Source organism: Ochotona princeps, chromosome 10 (assembly GCF_030435755.1).
Source record: "Ochotona princeps isolate mOchPri1 chromosome 10, mOchPri1.hap1, whole genome shotgun sequence".
NCBI lineage: Eukaryota > Metazoa > Chordata > Mammalia > Lagomorpha > Ochotonidae > Ochotona > Ochotona princeps.
Window position 1 is genome coordinate 49,002,077 of NC_080841.1, and position 19,741 is coordinate 49,021,817.

Sequence of the window (19,741 nt, forward strand, 5' to 3'; positions counted from 1 at the left end):
TCTTTGGGGATCCCTCCAACTGAATTGCTGATCTCCAGAACCCCAACCATGAAGAGAAGTGCAGGTTCCATGGTCTGACCATGGAGTGCATGTGTCAAAGCTGAGCCTCCTCAGAGGCACAGATGAAGCAGTGGACAGCATATCCAGGTGTATATGGATGAAATGTGGTCGATCAGAATCTGCAGAGGATGCTTGGCACAACAACAGAGGTCGGAAGACAGAAAAAATCGATCATCTGCCCCAACCAAATGTTTGCAGTGAAGATCTGGGCAAACGGAGACTCTAAGCTAGACTATGTCAGCCAGTGGATTATGGAGAGATTCCATCATGCTTGGAATGGTGAGAATGCCAGGAGTTTAGAACTGCTGAACTACTAAAACCACTTGAACAGTGCCCCCAGAGCATGCCCCAGGTCAGGGACCTGGGATGGCTGGGAGGCTGGGTGGGGCTTCTCCCTTTACCTCCCCTTCCCCAGAAACAGAAAAAAAATAATGTGGAAACAAAGGTCTTATCCACTTTCCTGTAGTCCTTGACCCTTTGTGTTCTAATCAAGTATAAAAAGATTATCAAAATATAAGAAAAAAAGACAAATATTATCTTTGATCTGTGGTAAGTAATACACAGCATACAGAACTGTAATTTATAGGTATGAAAGTGACATTCGACAATTATTGTGGGCTGGAATCAAGATGGCAGAATAGGGGCCAGGCAGCGTGGCCTAGTGGCTAAAGTCCTCACCTTGAACACCCCGGGATCCCATATGGGCACCGGTTCTAATCCTGGCAGCTCCACTTCCCATCCAGCTCCCTACTTGTGGCCTGGGAAAGCAGTTGAGGACTGCCCAAAGCCTTGGGACCCTGCACCTGCATGGGAGACCTGGAAGAGGTTCCAGGTTCCCGGCATTGGATCGGCATAGCACCAGCCGTTGAGGCTGGTGAGTGAATCATCGGACAGAAGATCTTCCTCTCTGTCTCTCCTCCTCCTCTCTGTATATCTGACTTTGTAATAAAATAAATAAATCTTAAAAGAAAAAAGATGGCGGAATAGGGTAAGGACACGTTTAAATGGATGGAAAAACATTTAATCAGGATGAAGCAAAGAGGACATATTCCACGAAATAGGAAAGGACAGAACAACAGCAGAGGGGTACCTGGAGATTGACAGACACAGGAAAGCAGTGGGCACAGCAGTGTGGTGTTGCAGTGACTGATACTCCAGCAGCATTCAGCTAATGGCCATCTGAACTCCACCAGCAGCCGGAACTCCACCAGCAAACAGGTGGGAAGGGACTTTCACTGGGAGCTTGGGAGGTGAACCCAGACAAAGAACTGTCTGTCCTGCTGCTCTGTTTGATTTGACCAGGAGCAGAGGCAAAGCAGCAGATCCCAGATGGACAGTGCAAGAACAGGATGGATTTCACAGTCCAGTCTGCCCCCTAGAGCTGAACTGGGCGCCATTTTGCATAAGGAGGCAAAGGCAAGGGAAAGGACTGAACATATGCTGAGCTGGGAGTGAACTCATTTCTGACTCAGTGAACTGCAGCAACGTGGCATTCTACAGGTTCCACCCAAGACAGGTCTAGGTAGCCCTCAGACTTGATGGCCAGCAGATCAAGAATTCTAGTAGTGATACATCAGGCACCATTTTGTACACTGTGGCAATACCTTCAGGACTGCAGGGGACAACAGTGAACTGTGCATGTGCTGAGCTAGCAAGAACTCACTGAGTTCCGTGGATTGCACTGGTCCCGCGAGGAAATAATACCAACTGTGACATCATACAGGTCAAAATAGGTCTGTGTGACACCCAGACCTAACACCCCACAGGTTCCAGCAAGATCAGCACCAATGACAACTTAATTATATAGGACATATGGTGTCTCTCTAATCCTGGGACCTGCTCCAACCGGAAGTGGGAGAAAGGTTGCAGAGACAACGGTGCAGCCTCAGCACAGTATCACTGGAGGTGGAGAGTGGTGAGCCAGGAGCTGGTGCTGTGGAGACCATGGTGGAAATTTTTTTTTTTTTGGTCTCGGTGGAAATCTAAAATAAGAACACAGACCTGAAACTCGCTGGAGGGAGTGACACAAGTGGCTGCAAGCAAAGAGTTGTGTATCAACGCAATAAGTAAAATCGCATTGTAGACCTGTGGGTGACACAGCTTAGAAACCTGCCCCAAGGAGAAGATTCTGCTAACCAGAAGTACAATGACCAAGAGCAAAAGAAGAGACAAAGGCACAAGGAATATTACTGAAAACTCCCCTGTAAAGGAGCAAAACCCTATGCCAACCCCAGAGTTAACTGAGGAAGACATTGAGAAAATGGGGCACACAGAATTCATAAAACTCATTTTAAAGCTTCTGATCAACAATGAGAAGCACACACAAGCGTTCAAAGAATTTAAGGAAGCAATAAAGCAAATCAAGGCTGATATATCAGAAATTTAGAACACAGTAGAGCAAATTAAAAGTACAATGGAGAGTCTCCAAAATAGAATGAAGCAAGCAGGAGAAAGAATCTCAGAATTGGAAGATATTTCCTGTCATCAAGGGGAAGCAAACAAAAAGCAGAGCTGGATCAGGCCAAATAAGAGTATTCAATAATTGAAAGACACTATTAACAGGCCAATTATAAGAGTTATGGGAGTCCCAGAAGGTGCAGAAAGAGAAGCTGAGTTTGCAAATGTATTTAATGAAATAATAAAGGAAAATTTCCCTAATCTAGAGAAAGAATTGGGAAACAAGATCCAGGAGGGGCACAGAACTCCCAACAGGCTTGACCAAAAGAGATCTTCACCAAGACACATGATCATCAAGCTCTCTTCAATCGACGATTATTGTGTACAGCATTTTCTTACACAATAGCAAACTGAATGTACTTGTCTATAAAATAGAAGTTATTTTACTTATTAAGTTATGGTAATAGCCGTTGCTTCAGGCTAGACCTCCAATCCCAACTTCACATCAGTATTGAAACTGATGATGGGATATGTTCATGCTGACAGGGCATCCAGATTATGTTTCAGAGATCAAACCGGTTGGGGTGTTAGAGACATGTGGGTTGAGGTCATAGTGAGGGTTCCCACAAAGTGCTTGAACTTCTCTCCTGCATCTAAGGAAGGAGAGACCCAGTCATCTAATATGGGGCAGAGTAGAGAAGAGGGAAGGGCGAGATGAGCAGCTGTTAAGGGTCAAACAGTAAAAAATACAGAATCCGGAAAAGGACATAGATTAAGTATTTGGAGAGCTAATTGGGGTGATTCCTTATTCATTGTCATTATTGTTTCAGTAAATGAATAATTATCTCAAGTTGTACACCCAAACTACGGGACAAACAAGAAATATACAACTTCAGTGCCTTTAAACATGCTTCAGCTGTAGCTAAATATCTAAGAATTAACAATAGCAATGCCCCGAACTCTCTTTTTATTCCTTCCCTTTACTTATTTCATGTTTTTTTTTCCAGGTTCATCCTCTGGAAAGATAATAATGGGCAGATAGGTAATTAATAGATAGGTAAGAGAGAGAGAACGAGAGAGAGAGAGACACACACACACGCAGACATGGAGGTAGAATAATGTTAGATTATATCCTCCAACCTATGATCACATGAGGAAACACATAGTCTTAGCATGTAGAGCTGATAGCTAACAAGAATAACAACAACAACCCCTTGAAATGCTTGGGAAAAAAATCAGGTTTTCCAAATTAAAAAAAAACTGTCTGCTGTTTAAACTCTGTGTGAAATCAGAAAAGAGGCTATTTTGCTTCCTAATGAGAACCAGAGACTGACCTATATGATCACCACAAGTCGCGTGTGGCTACAGAATCTCCGAAGGGTGTCTAGTCTGAATTCAGATGGGCTAAGTGTGAAATCCTATGGTTCTGAAAACTTGTTACCAAAATATGAAAAATACACCATTAGGTGTTTTATACTGACGTCATGCTGAAATAATACTTTGGATATACTTCATTACATAAAATATCTTTAAAATTAATTTTATATGTTTTACATTTTTGTCTGGTTATGGAGAAATTTAAACCAAACACAACGGCTCACATGCATGGCTTGGAGCATACACTTCTCTATTGGATGGAGGTATTTTAGAGACGTACGTATCCCAGAGCTGAGAGTATACTGCTTTGTACACTAAATTTTCAAGTCCTTTGGTGAACCACTTTCTAAAATGTTGAAACATGTTTGCTTTGTCTTGAACATGAAGTGGCAAGAGGACAGACTTTTGCTTTCAATTTGGAGCTTGCTGTGAGGCATGTGGGACATGCTGGCATTACAGATTCACATATTCTGGAGTTCTACAATTGGTGTGATTTCAACAGCCAGAGTGTTTATTCTTACCAGTGGGACAGCACTCACGTGCCTGGGTTGCCATTATTTTTCTCTTGTTTGAATGGCCATGAGTTGGAAATTAATTAGATCAAGAATAAAAAGATCCAGAATAGGGTCTAAGTGATGCTCCAAGTACAAGTAGTAACTTTGGGGAGATCCAGTTGTGCAGGGCTGTTTGCATTGTCCTGGTTTGGTTCTTTGTTGAATTCCAATTAAGAAACACTCTTCGATGCCTAGGTTTTAAAACTTAGGGATGCTACTGAAGATTTAGGATGTTACTATACTTTATATTTCAATCACTGTTTTAGCCAATTATTTAGAGAAACCATGCGGCACAAGAAAATAAAGGCTGCATAAACCAGAAGCTTCAGTTCAAGTTGTAATGTGTAGTTAACTGATTGAATAACCCTATTCTTCCAGCAGCTAAGGCATAGTCTCCTGATCTGGCAAGTAAGGATTCTCAAGCTTGTTTTCTGTGTCTCAGAGGCCTGCTGTGAAGTTTAAATGAATCACTTATCATGGGAGAGTTCTAAATGTATAAAAGTTCTTACTGAGAACTATGACCCCATTAACATTGTATCCATGTGTTAGTTTATCTTAATCTTGCTTTGTTAGGAAGCCAGATTTCGCCCACAAGAGTCTGAGAATGGAATATAGACCCATCATTTCTAGAACAAACTTAATTAGCACTCAAGCAATTCAGAAGGGGAAGAATATTCTGAGGCAGTTCCTAAGTTCCAAATATGGTACATTCAACTTTGATGAAAACAACACAGACGTAATTTAGCAATTTGTGGGTGGCGGGGTTAAGAAGGTCGTGCAAAAGTAGTGCAAAGCAATGGAGCTAATTTCCTACACACAGTTTGCAGAATGAATTAAAGCTTCAGAAAGGCCTTTAAAAATATGACAGAATTGGTGTTAGTGAATTCAACAATAAAGGACTGAAGTGACAGCTAATTATAATAATAGATGCTTGAGCTGTAACAGTTGAGGTATGCCGAATGATTTATGGGTCTAAGAGTAGTGTTCCTGCAAGTCATTGTATCAAGATAATGTATGCCAATTTTTTCCAATTAAACTATGAAAGCCATGAAGTAAGAAAAATGGAGCAATAAAATTCACCTAAGTGAATCTTTGTTAATATAGTTGTTAAAATAAGTGCATTTCCTAGGTCTGACTGAGGCCTCAAAGAAATCCAGTGAAACATTTTTAATAAACATTCACTGAGCCCAAGAAAATCTGTGGGTTCAAATTCAGCAAACTTTGCCATTTGAATTTTATGTCAATATTACTTTTAAGAATTTTCATAAGGTGGCATTTTGCTGCATTATCCTCTAATGAACATATTTTTAAGCAGTGTGAGGATAATGTCAGGGATGGTACTCCACTGAGGTGGACCAGCTTTTGGGGACAGCCACTGCTTTGCCACCAAGCCCTGCTGAAAGACTGAGTATCTGTGGCCAGGCTCCTGGGTGTGACACATTTACACTGGTATCCCTCATCCAGGTGAGAATTGAGAGGTGTCCTAACGCCTGCTGATTATGCTAGCAGATTGATGATGTTGGTGCCAATAATGATGCTGTTAGAGGACGAAACCACAGTCACCTATTCTTGCCATCTTTTCCTGCCTGGTAATAGGGAAACCCTCTGGTACCTGGAAAATTTCCCTCACTGAATCCCAATCCATGCCTGGGCCAGAGTACTAACTTGCTTGTAAGGCTGACCTGAGCATTGCAAGATGGCTTTAGGGTCAAAAAATTCTTCCTTACCTTGACTTAAATCCATTTTCCTATAATTTGTGATTTTTCAATGCCAGTTTGCAAATGATACTTACAATTATGTGGTTACTGGACATGATTTTGTTAATTCATTCCATGATGCAATAAGATTGAAAAGCACATATGAAAAGTAACCAGGATGTATTCAAGTTAGAACCACAGCCCACAACGTGCAATGACCAGCTCAGGAGGCCAACCTACAGCATGCAGCATTCATCCCAGAGAGTCAGATCCCTGCCCATATGGCAAACCATCCCAAATGGGCAAGGTAGCCAATCTCCCCCATTTAGATCCTGTTTCCACCAGTGCAACAGCAACAGAAATCCACTTCTTTTTTTCCCACTATGAAGCATCCCCACTCCTGCGCTTGCCCTGCTTATCCCCATCTGAGTGTTCTTCACCTTTAGCCACATTCCTCTTCTTCCTTTCTTTGACAATGGTCTGTTGAACACACTGAAATATCTTTACACCAGGTTTCTAAAATCTAAGATTGTACTTATGTTCTGCAGATTTGTGCCATATATTCATTCCATCACCTACCTTCTAGATATTACCATTAATATCAGTCTTAAACTACAAGGTTTACACACAGAATGGATACCCAAACTTACAACATGCAGGATGAAGTTCTATGGAAAAAACATTAAGGACCACTCTCTTCAGAGGGACATGTGTCCTTGGTTGCTGTTGTCTCACACTATTGTTAACCAGGCCTTGTATTTGGGGGTAAATCTGGGAGATTTGTGAAATTTTTGAGGAAGATAATCAATGCATGTCAGTGCCTTGGGAATTTCCCTAATCCATTGTGGTTGAACACTCTAATCCAGAAAGGAAATGAATTCCTTACCACCTACTCTAATGTATTGAGCAGTAACCATACTGCAACATACAGTGTCAGGCACATTTTAGTATTGCGTTTGATTTCCCTAACAATTATTGGAGCACAGTATTATTAACTCAACTGTAAAGGAGTACAAATGGAAACTCAGGATTGTTATTTCATCTGAGTTGAATAATACACTTGCCATGGAAAAAAATTCAAGTTTAGACCTATCAAATTCCAACCACAATATATAACATTGCCAAATAAGTTTACAAACAGCCAAATAAAATGGGCGAAACAGTAGATGTAGCCTCTTTTAGAAATATGGTGTCAATAGGATGGGAGACAAAAATTTCTACAGACCAATAGGCTACGTCTAAAGAAAATAATCAATTTATTTCAAAGGCAGACCGATAGAGAAGGGGAGAGGGAGTCAGATGAGAATTTTCTTCACACTAGTTTACTCCCTAAATTCCCACCAGAGCCAGACTGGACCAAAGGCAGGAGCCAAGAACTCCATCCAGCTCACTTCTATGGTATTTGAGCCATTACCTTCTAGGAATGTAAAGCATCATATGTGAATTCTACATATTTTATTTCAACATGGACTAAAAGCAAATGGATGAGAAATCCAGAAAAAAGTGACTAAGATCGAGATCTCAAGACATGCCATGTAAGGATGTGTCAGACTATCACGCCATTTAGAACATAATCAGGAAGTAGGGGTTAAAGGGACACAGAGAGGTTAGACAAAAATGTTTGAAAAGAAAAATGTTCAGTTAGAATTGGCCTTTTTGCTACATTTCATCTCAGAAAAGATAAACAGAAGAGATCAAATCATGCTTTAATTTTGTCATGCAATTATATAAACAGACTATAGCAGAGTAAGTTAACTTTCAAAGAGTGTTACCCACAGGAGACCAGGGTAAAGAATTTCTTATTTATTGGACAGGCAGATGTAAAGAGAAAAGGAGAGAAAGATCTTGCTGGTTCATTATCCAAGTGACTATAACAACAGCCAGAGCTCTTTGGGTCTCCCAGATAGGTGCAGGGTCCCAAACGCTTGGGCCATTCTCTGTTGCTTTCCCAGGGCACAAGCAGGGAGCTGGATCTGAAGTGGAGCAGCTGGAACACAAATCAGTGCCCTTACAGGATCCCAGCACTTCAACGAGGAGGATTAGCCAATTGAGCCACCATGCCAAGCCTGCTATTTATTTGCCTTTGGAACAATATTATTTGTCAAATTTAAAAATTGTAGAAAATATGCTTGATTTAGTTATTGAAGATGCAGTATGCTAATACATATATTTTACTAAAAACAGAGACTTTCATCCCCTCATTTACTTTTAAATGCATATGCAAACAAAAATGATCTTTATGAGAAGTCCAGGTAATCTTTAAAATCAGCATGGGGAGAATTAATCATGTGCTGTCCCTCATTACCCATTTCCTAGGGAATATTAATGATTTTCCCCTGTATTTGCAGTTGACTTTTTTTTTTTTTTTTTTTTTTTTGGTTCTGATACTTAGTTACCTGTATTGCTAATGCGCCACTTCCCAAGGAGCTAAAACATGCCTTTCAAAGCTCATCAACTCCAGGGAAAATAGCTCAGTGACAGCAGGGAACTGGATGACATAATGGCCACAGCACAGCGACCTCCTCCTGTAAACTGACAAGCACACTGGATCATCACAATCTGCCTCAGCCCTTTGTTCTTTTAACTGAAAAAATAGGGAGGAGGAAGGAGAATGAAAGGGAACTGAAGGCATGTTAGCACAGATGCTTTTTCCCACTGTTAATATCTACCTACAATCTCAACCCATGGGAATATTTGAAAAAAGTGGCAGTGTTCAGTGAAGCATAAGTACTGTGACTTGTGCTTGTCTAGCTGGATATTGGAGAAATAGCAGCTATCCTTAAGCAGTAGCTTTAAGGTTAGTAAGGAACTATTGGGGTGCCTGAGCTATTGCTTAAATTTCTCCACCTTGGTCTGCCCCTGCTGTTTCTCCAATCAGTACTGCATTTCTGTACACAGAATGGTCCCCCATGCTGGCCTAGCTCCAGATGCTGGAAACAATGTCCAGTCTGTATTCCTTCTGGCTCTTATCAAGCCCATCAGTCACAGTGACACAGCCCGGTATGTCTCCATGTCTCATCAACTTTCCAATTCTTGTTGCTACCATCTGTAGAAGCCTTGGTTCTCCAAAGAAATAGAATCAGTAAACATACCAAGGTCCCTTGGAATTCACAGGTGGTTGGTTCATATAAAAATCTAAGGACATCCAATTTCTTTACATAAAATGGTTCAGACGCAGGGCCCAGCAGCGTGGCCTAGCAGGTAAAGTCCTCGCCTTGAACGCCCCGGGATCCCATATGGGCGCCGGTTCTAATCCCGGCAGCTCCACTTCCCAACCAGCTCCCTGCTTGTGGCCTGGGAAAGCAGTCGAGGACTGCCCAAAGCTTTGGGACACTGCACCCGCGTGGGAAACCTGGAAGAGGTTCCAGGTTCCCGGCTTTGGATCGGCATGTACTGGCCCGTTGTGGCTCACTTGGGGAGTGAAACATCGGATGGAAGATCTTCTTCTCTGTATATCCGGCTTTCCAATAATAACAAATCTTTAAAAAAAAAATGGTGCAAACGCATATGATATGCATATACCCTCTGGTATAATTTACATTATTTCTAGATGGCTTATAAATGCAAATACAATGTAAATGCAAGATGAATGGTTATTGTCCTGTATTGTTTACAGAATAAGCCAGAATAAAAAGGCAGAATCTGTACAAGACAAATGCATTTCTCCCCTAATAATTTTCTCTGTGCTTGGTTCAATCTACAGATTAAAACTCTTCAGAAGAGCTCCATGTTGGGCTTCATGTTCTCGTTACCATGTTGAAAATTTTTCATCATTTTTTTAAACATGAGACCTCACCTTTTCATTTTGCACTGGGTCCCCCAAATTAAGTTGCTAATGCAGTTATTGGGCACATACCTTGCCTGATCATGCCCACTTTAAATAATGCTTGAAAAAAATATTTGCAAACTGGTCTGCAACATTGTGATCAGTGCCTTTTTTTCCAATTCTTTGAATACAGCAAATGTACAATAAATACCTACTAATTATCTTTACCACAAGAGTCTAAGCTCTGTCTTGCCAGTTGTCCAGTACGTTGCTAAGAAACAGAGCTCTATTATTATTAGCAATGGACTCACATGCTCCTGCATACCAAGAACTGGCTTCTTTTCATATTAAACTATCAGCTCCTTTCACACCATAGGTAAGCTGAGATTAAACACACATTAACACAGTTTGAATAAACCTGTTCTTATTCATTCGAATTACATCATAAAACACTAGCTAAAAATTTCCTCACTCTAGAGATGTCAGATTTCTGTGACCAGTGAACCTATTAAACCTGACCTTCAACTTCACGCCAGTGGTTCATTTCAATGAGTTTGTTCAAAAAATATTATAAATGTAACTTTTTCTAAAAGCATGATTTTCACATATTCTTTCCCAGCCTTTATTTCAGCATCACGCCTCCACAGCCCTATGGTTTGAAGACTGCTGTGCCTTTTTCTTTCAGCTTCACTTAGCACTTGGTCTTTTGTTTGCTTTGTTAAGAGCTGGGTTTTCATTTCCCTCATACTGTTTTTAGGAGCTTCTGAGAGTCACAAAACCAAGCCCCTCCATGGAAGGCCTGTGGTGGTGTTCACTTTCTTCCTGCAGGACTCCCCGTGATCAAGAATTCCATGGGAGTACCTGATGGTGTGGAGGATGCAAGGGGTATAAAAGCCAACACATGTTGACCTCTCAGTCTTTGAAATTCTATTCAGAGAGCAAGTGTCATTGCAGAACTGAAGGATTAAGCAACAGTAGGTGTCATTCTACTAGTACCACTTCACCTTGGCGTTGCAACTGGAAAGGTGTGAGTGAATGAATGTTGTTAGATTTTCTTCAAGAAATACAGAAGAGAGAAGAAACCTGTAACTTTATATAAAAACAAAACTATTTTTCCTAAAGAATTTAAAACTTAGTGCGAGTGGGCGTTTGGCCTAGCAGTAGGACAACCATATTCCACATGACCTCAATCCAAGACCCGGATTGAGTTCCCAGCTACTGGTTTCAGTTTCCAGCTGCCACGGGTGAACCAGCAGATGGGGGTTCTTTCCGCTCATCTTTCTGTTTCTCTATGCCTCTCAAATCAATAAATAGAAGCCAGCATTGTCACATGCGTAAAGGGTGCCTAGTTTGTGTGCTGGCTTTTCCTCTTCCAAAACAGTTCCCTGTGGTGTGTCTAAGAAGGAAGCAAAGGATAGCTCAGGTGTTTGGGACCCTGGTAGATGTGGGAAATCTGGCTTCAGACTGGCCTAGTCCCAGTCACTGTAGCCATTTAAGCAGTGAACTAACAGATGGAAGATCTCTCTCCTTTTTCCTTTCTCTGAAAGCAAATAACTCTTTAAAACAAATAAAGAAAAATATTAAATAGTAACAGGTAAATAGGAGTGAGAGACTCAGAACTGAACAGCCTGGGTTTGAATCCTAGCATTGCCACGTCCTATAAAGCAACCTTGGATACATGACCAATTTGTACTCAGATTCTTCTTTGATTCAATAATATTTACAATAAAGTTTGCTGTGAATTTTGAATAATTCGTATCATTTACATAGTTAGAAGAATGTCCAGTATAAAGACCCCAGTACACTAAAGCTGTTGTTACCACCAGTTTTATCTTACTTACAGATCTGAGATAACAGTTGAAAGCAAAGATTGTGGATTTCACTGGATAACCTCACAAAATACAAAGCTGTTGACCCTGGCTGAATCTGACACTTGAAAAATGTATTGTAACTCTTCCATAACTGTTATCCCTGCATAGAAATTTGTACAAATTAAAATCTGCTCCAACATATGGGTCCTGTTGACTAATGTCTTTCATCATACCAAGAAAAGTCCTACATAATCAAGTAGAGTTGAAAGGCAGATGCATTCAAGGTGGATGACTAAGTGCAATAACACTATTCCCAGAACTATGGAAAGGGCAGATGGGATGTGGCAGAGAGCAGGCAGTGTTTGTGCACAAGTGCAGAGGGGCAGGGAAGGGTGGTGTAGCTGTGACAGAGGTCCCAGGAAGGTGGGCAGCCGATGTATGGAGGCAGGAAAGCTAACGGACTGCTACACGCTCATATGCCAGAGTTTCAAATCCTACCTATTAACTAGCTTATCTCACCCCTCCACCTCCATCAAAAAATACCTCTTTTCAAGAGGAAATTTTTAAAAAATGCTAAAAGAATATGAGTGAGATCTATTGTAGTTTGTAAGGGTTTGGTTTAGCACAGAAAAATGAGAAAATGGCAACTTTGGATTGATTTATATCCAAGTCTTAAATTGTTACAATTATATCTCAGTCTCAAGTTGCTGGTCTGAAATATCCACTCTGCCAACTCAACTGTTGATCGAAAGAACATGAGAACCATCTTTAAATGCTTCTTATACTCATTAGTGAGCATTTTATTTTATGTTATCAGAAAAAGAACAAAGCTAGGCAATGGGATCTGTTGCGCCTGTACTCTTCCAATATTATGTTTATTAGGAAGGTAGAGATTATAATTAGGTGTCATGACAAGTGAAAAAAATATCTACAAACCCATTAGTACCACCCATGGCACATAAACAAAGAATCTTTCTGTAAAGATTTCTTCTATCTTCCTTGTTCATTTCTCTGACCCCAGGAATCCAACCTGCTTTTAAATTTACAATGGGCAGTCAAATGCAAGTGTCCACAAGAGAAGCCCAAATGGCTAAGATCATCAACACCTGCCAAGGTCCCACCAACCTACACTTTGAGTCAGGTCAGGTACTCTTCTCCAACCAGCACAAGGTGGCTTTCCCTCAGGGACAGTCTGCACCCACCAGCTGGTGAGCCAGACGCTCACCTTCCTTCTTTATAAGAGGATGTTCTGAGTGTCAGCACTGACTCAGGCTTTCCTATCTGTGAATTCATGGTGTATTGTAAATTACGTTTCTTTCTTAATCCCTGTATTACATTTACTCCAGACCTAAGAAATATTGTTTTCATCCATCAAAGTTTTTGAAGTACAACTGCTAGCAGTGTTTGAGCTGAAGGAGAGGAACCTAAAATATCTACCCTGTTTATTCTTTCTCATTGTGCAGCTTAGCATCTCAGAGCAACCAAGCCATGAGCCCAGATCAGTGACACATCTAAACTGATGCCACCTTCAGCAGCATATGAACACATTACAACCCTTGACGTTGCTAGTGACACGGTGCCAACTGGCTTAAGGAAAGGAACCGATGTGAAACAGAGGAGTGGTTCCCAGTGCTTTCTCATGTGCACTGATTCTTTACATCCCTGGGCTGCTATGAAAGAAAGCTACGAACATAATCTACAGCCATCACCTTGAAGATTCAGGTTTTGGAAACACAAATCACATATCAACCTGCTCTCAGGCCTGTGGGAACAGCATGTGACTCATAAAACAAGGAAGTAAGGGCAGTTGTTTCTTGTTCTGTTTTGTCCTTTCTTTTTTAGCAACATTGACTCTGACAAGCAAAGGTGTATCTTTTCAACACTCAACACAAGAGAGTCACTTAAACCTACACACTGAGAAGTACGCAAGGTTGAAGGTTTTAGTTCCCTCAATCACAGCGCAGGTGGCTCAGCCCCCGTTTGGATGCTGACAGAACTTGGAGTTTAGACAATGTGGAAAGATTACCTGTCCCAGAGATTGCCAGTCCAAGCCAGCACTGCCGATATACACGTGCTGTTTGTCCACAATCCAGAAGGAGGACTGCAGCCGGCCCTTGTTGTAGGCGGTCATGTTCATGTACGTCACCTCGGCCCCTAGGAGTTCAAGGAGAGCCTGTCAGCCTCTGCTTCAAGATATGGAACTGGCAATCAGTCATCTAGCAGCAGTGACACTCCTGGCGTGCCATCAAGCAACCATCAGGGAAATCAGATATTGCAGTTACAGTTGGTGCAAGGAATGAACAGCTTTAAGGCATTCATTTGTTCCCCCAAAGAAAAAAAAAATACAAAGGGCGGGAAAAAGATTCTTTTTGTTTATTTGTAGGGGAGGCTGTGAGCACAGTGACAAGATCAGGACTTCTCAAGCTACCCAGATTTATATTAAACCCTGGCTCTATCATTTGTCATCTGGATGATGAGATAGGGGTACCATACACTTTATTTAAAAATTTTGATTCATCTTAATACAATTTTTGCAATTAAGGAAGATGTCAGTATTGTTCAGCATTTCACCTCCCTACAAAGAAACTGACCTTCTGTGCTTCACACCCACTTCACCTGCCTTTACTTCACTATACCCCTTCCTCATTCTTTAACGAGGAATTCATGTTTTCTCGGCTTTTAAAACTCCGATGATTCTTACATGATTATTACAACCTTACTGAAATACAACCGCCAGCGGTTAACTATGTTCCTCAGATTAATGCTGACTCTGAAAACAGATTTACAGAGCTGAACTTGACCAATTGTTTTAAACAGAATGTAGTAGAACCGTCTGCCAAGCCCTTATGTATTATTGCCTTAAATGCATTTACAACTTTTCAATGGGAACATACAGCCCGTTCAATGCAAGATCATCATTTAAGACAATCCCTGCCAAAAGTCCATTCTCTTTTAACACGCACACATTTAATGAACTAAACTGCTCTGTCTTCAGATATTCCACAATGACGAAGAACTATATGTCACACTTCTTGGCTAGAAGCTACATTCTCAGAGGAACATACAACATTGTGTATACAAGGATACATTCCAGGACAGTAGAAAAGTTGAGGAGTGATTTACATCTTAGACTTAACTTCTGAACCTTAGGACAATGAAGCAATGCAATAAGAGGATGAGAGGCTAAGGGTTAGGGAGGGTTGGAGCAGTCAGCAATGTCAAGCAGGTTTTCTCTGAGAAAAGAGAAGTTTCTTTATCCTAGAAGTGATGCACACATGCTCCTCAGCCTCCAGCCACCCTGGGGGAGAGTTACAGACCTATAAAGAGGAACTCTTAGATACAGCACACTGTGAATGTCCTGAGTGGCTGGTTAGCAAGGCAACTATGGAGAGACTGCAATCTGCATGGAGGATGTGGTATGTCTGGGGGCCACAACTGGATCTCGCACGTGCAGAGGCATAGCCCTTCTCCTTAGAAAACAAAATCATTTCCCAGGGCTGCCACAACAAAGCACCACAAACTGAGCATGTCAACACAGCAGAAACATGTTCTCTCTCCTTCCTGGAGAGCAGAAATACAATTCGCAGGTACTGGGGGACCACATTTGCTCTGAAAGCCATAGCAGAGGCTCATCCTTGCCTCTTTCAGCAATGTTGGTTAATCGTTGGTGTCCCTTGCCCTGGGCAGCAACACTCCAGCATCTGTCTGCCTTGTCATATGGCATCTTCTTTCCAACTCTGTTTTCTCTTCCTATGAGGATACTGATCATGTTGGGTTAAGTATCCACCTCACTTCACTAATGACATCTACAAACTCTATTTCCAAGTACAATCACATTCTGTAGTACTGAGGGGTTAGGTCTCACATGCCTTTCTGAGGGACACTATTGCAACTCACACTGAGACTCAGGTCACATAACTGGCCATAGTTTGAATAGCAGTAAACTGGTTAGCACTAGAGGAAGCATGTTTTCTTGTCTCTGCAAGAAGAGACCGCAGGTGACCTCAGTGTTCGTCTCAGGACATGAATTTCCAGGCAAGTCTTTACTTGCTTTCATATTCTGCCTAGATATATAGTAAACTCTATTGTGACTTTAGTAGACCCTCACCCTCTGGACTGCGGCATTGGGCTGAGACTTGACCCCACAACCAGTCACTACCTTGCAAGAGATAGTTCATTCATTCTTAGAGTCCCATCTGTCTGTTGCAGCCCTCGCCCACCCGCCATGAGGCAGCACTCAGCATATCTGCAGGGCCCACCAGGGATCCTCGTGTGACCATTTGATCACACATCGGATATACACCATGCTGAAAGTACCATGCTACATCACTGTAGTTTAGTCTAAAGTTTTATTTCATAGGGCACAGATCTCATGTCAGTCTCCAATTAGAACTTCTGCGACTATGCACTGATGGCTACTTTTTGAAGAAAAAGGTTTTCCTTTGGCAAACCACTATTGAATGTATATCAGAATGCTGTGCTATGTGAAATCAGGAACTGTGCATGGGTTGCCTTTGGAATCACGAGACTAGTTTCCAGGAGCTCTCTTGTTCCCTCTGGCCTCCCCATATTGTTCAGCTTCCAGAGGGATGGTGCACTTTGATTACTACCTCGTAGTCCAACAATTAAGCTACCTGTAGAAATGGCTGATTTCAGGAACCATCGGTCTTCAAAATAAGACATCTGTATTCCCCACCAAAACAAAACAAAACAACACAACCTCAAACCTAAACTTGCTTAAGAACAAAGTTTGTCTAAATGATATTCCCTTAATTATTCTTAAGCATAAAATAATTCTATATTCAAAATGGATCAGGAAAAATATTATCTTCAGGGGCTCATCAGTTATGTTTAAAAGTGTGGGAGGCTGGCAGCCAGAGCATACACTTATGAATTGCTTCCTCCTTCTCTCCCCAAAACCTGCCAAGGTCACACCCCTCATGATGCTGAGTGGAAAATGAGAGTTTTTCCGAGGTTGCTGTGTCAGTACCAGTATGCATGCAAAGAGGCCTGCTTTTGAGACTCCGGAGCTGAGGCAGCACCAGGGAGCATGGGCGCTCAGAAGATGTAAATGAGGTCTATTTTCATGGCAAAGTCCACATCTCCCTATTTTTCAGTTATCTGATGCTCTATGCTGACAGAAAGCTCCACACCACAACCTGCTGGACTTCTGAGATGACAAAGCCTTTAGTTGTACACACATCTCATTTAATATTCAGCTGCTCGGAGGGGCTCACTAGGCAGACACAGCTGATGAGGCAGAATGGGTGGAAGACATAAAAATCCTGTAAGCCCTTTGCAAAGGTATTTCAAAAGAATAATCTAAGAACAAAGCCATGTTACTAGAAAATTTAAAAATACCAGATAAAAACATGATTGAGACCATCTGGTATAGGATCAGTAGCACCAAAAGTTGCAATAAGATCTAGAAATTCAAACGTAGCTTATTCACTACGTAGGGAACATAAAGAAGATGAAAAGAGATTTAAAAGTTGGTGTATGAAGCTGCAGATGTCTGGAGAAGCTAATGTCACAACTGAAACCTCAAGAAGAGAAAAAGTTTTCTAAAACTATGAAAAAATATTACAACTAAAAAAGGTAAGAAATTAGGTTTGATGAAGGTTTTCAAAATCCAAAGAGGTAACCAAAAGCAGAGAAGAAGTCAGAAAACACAGAAAGCAAAATCCCCAAGGACCTAGGGACATGATTTGCTAAATGTGAAAGCCCACCTGCTCCTGGCAAAACATTTTAAAAAGACCAACATGCATATGCTAAAATATTTTCATAATATCACAGGACAAAGAGATTCTGGAAACTTCCAAGAGAAAATGAATAACAATGATAAGCTAAAGGCTAATCTGAACTACACCAGTTATTTTAACAAGAATGAAAATTAGCAAACAGTCTGAGTCTGACTTTCCAATAAAAATTAAATAAATCTTTAAAAAATAGAAAGAGACTATACTCATGTATAATTTATGGATGCTATGTATCTTATTATGGGGCACATATGATTCTGGAACAGAGAGTAGTTCCCCTCCTTGAATAAATAAACAAATTTAAAAGGGAAAAACCAATTCTTAATATTTTTTTAATTGCAAAATCAGAAATACAGAGAGGAGGAGAGACAGAGAGGAAGATCTTCCGTCCGATGATTCACTCCCCAAGTGACCACAATGGCCGGTGCTGAGCTGATCTGAAGCTGGTAGCCAGGAACTTCCTCCAGGTCTCCCATGCGGGTGCAGTGTCCCAAGGCTTTGGGCCGTCCTCAACTGCTTTCCCAGGCCACAATCAGGGAGCTGGACGGGAAGTGGAGCTGCTGGGATTAGAACCGGCGCCCATATGGGATCCTGGTGCATTAAAGCGTTCAAGGCAAGGATTTTAGCCACTAGGCCACTGCGCCGGGTCCCAGCTCTTAATGTTTTTAAGAAATTATGTTCAATTTACTTCAAGCTTAGCCATTAACATGAAATACTAAAATCATTAAAAACATTTCATTATATTTATATATTACCTTATAAAGAATGATAAATGACAGAGAATGAGTTCATTCTCTGGTTAGATATCCTTGTGTCAGTTTAAGGGACCAATTTTCCTGATGCCTACAGTATGAAGTAGCTGAGATTTAGGTTTTATTTTAAATGCAGGACTCTTCACACTTCTTGCCCAAAGACACACAGCAATCAGAATTACTCCAGCATTCTATGGGGGTGTTGTTTTTATAAACACTAATGCTTGAAATGAGTCTACCAGAAGAGACTGATTTCTAGTGAGGCCCTCTTCAACATTCTTCTTTAACAGATGATAAAAGGAAAAAAGGGCAGATGGAGGATGGAAGAAAACAAAGCAGGGAGGAAAGAAAGGGAAGGAAAAAAGAGAAAGAAAGGAGGGAAGGGAGGAAGAGAAAAAGGAAGAAAGAGAAGGAGTGACAAGGGGAGGGAGGAAGGGAGGCAAGGGTGAAAGGAAGTGAACTCAATGACAGGATGAACTTTGTTAACTCCAACTACTAGCACAGAGTTGGTCATATTTGGGGGAATAAATGAATGAACAAAGATTGGCAATCCGCTGTGTGTGTTTTATCTCCATGTGCATGACTCTCTTCTTCTGTCTATGATCTTTGTGTCTCTGATGAACTGACTGAGCACTTCAGCCGTGGCCTTCAGGGTAATCGGAGTCCTTATTAAGCAGCAGAGGAGCTGGAATTGTGAGGGAAGTATGTGAGAGAGATGGTTTAATCAAAATTTAGGGACTGGTGCTAACGCACAGTGGGTAAGGCTGCCACTTGTGGTGCTGGCATCCCATAGGAGCACTGGTTTGAGTCCCAGTTGTTCCACTTTTGATCCAGTTCCCAAGAATTTGAGAAATCAAAGGATGGCTCAAGCACTTGGACCCCTGCTTCATATCATAGCTCCTAGCTTCATATCAACCCAGCTGTGGCCACTGTGGCTATTTGGGGAATAAACTAGTGGATGGAAGACATCTCTCTCCAGTTCCACCTTTCTGCTTTTTGAATAATTGTCTCTATTAAAAACGTAAAGTCTGAAAATATTTCCATTCCAAGCCAAATTCAAAACGAAATGGAAAAAAAGTTAGACAGGTCTAACTAACATGTTTTTAAACAAAACTTCCAAAAGTTATTTTGATCATTCCTTCCTTTGAAAACCAAGAATTTCAATTTTTTCATGCCTTTTCCAGAAAAAATTGCAATATTGTCTTCTTCTATCCCAAAGGAAATGGAATCTGTTACGTTATCAAGCTGTGGCAGAACCCAGAAGAGGGGAGGACTGGTGGGTTCCTTTTCAACGTTCACTATATCCAGCTTTGTATTCCATGGCTGGATGGACCTCCTCTGCTGGCTGCTTTCTGCACCTCTAAGAATTGTTAGGAATTCTTCAGTCTTCCTGAGTCCAACACCTTCCCCAGTGCAACCCATGGCCATGGTTCTCAACACCCATGTCAAGCCCTGGCTGCAGGACAGCGGCAGTGACACTGACATTCTTTCTGAGGGAACACTGGATAAAATATACACCACATATCAGGCAAGGGCAACAAATGTCAAGCTCTCATGATACTCATGAT

General features: G+C 41.3%; 1 protein-coding gene across 2 annotated transcripts in view; it reads right to left on the reverse strand.

The window, feature by feature from the left end:
- The window catches only part of PLD5 (phospholipase D family member 5), a 329,341-nt gene that overhangs the window by 75,207 nt on the left and 234,393 nt on the right, over window positions 1-19,741 (reverse strand). For both annotated transcript variants that reach the window (XM_004578502.3, XM_058669398.1), the window contains one exon: window positions 13,689-13,816. In XM_004578502.3, coding sequence (XP_004578559.1) covers window positions 13,689-13,816 — 128 coding nt within the window. The remainder of the gene's footprint in view (window positions 1-13,688; window positions 13,817-19,741) is intronic.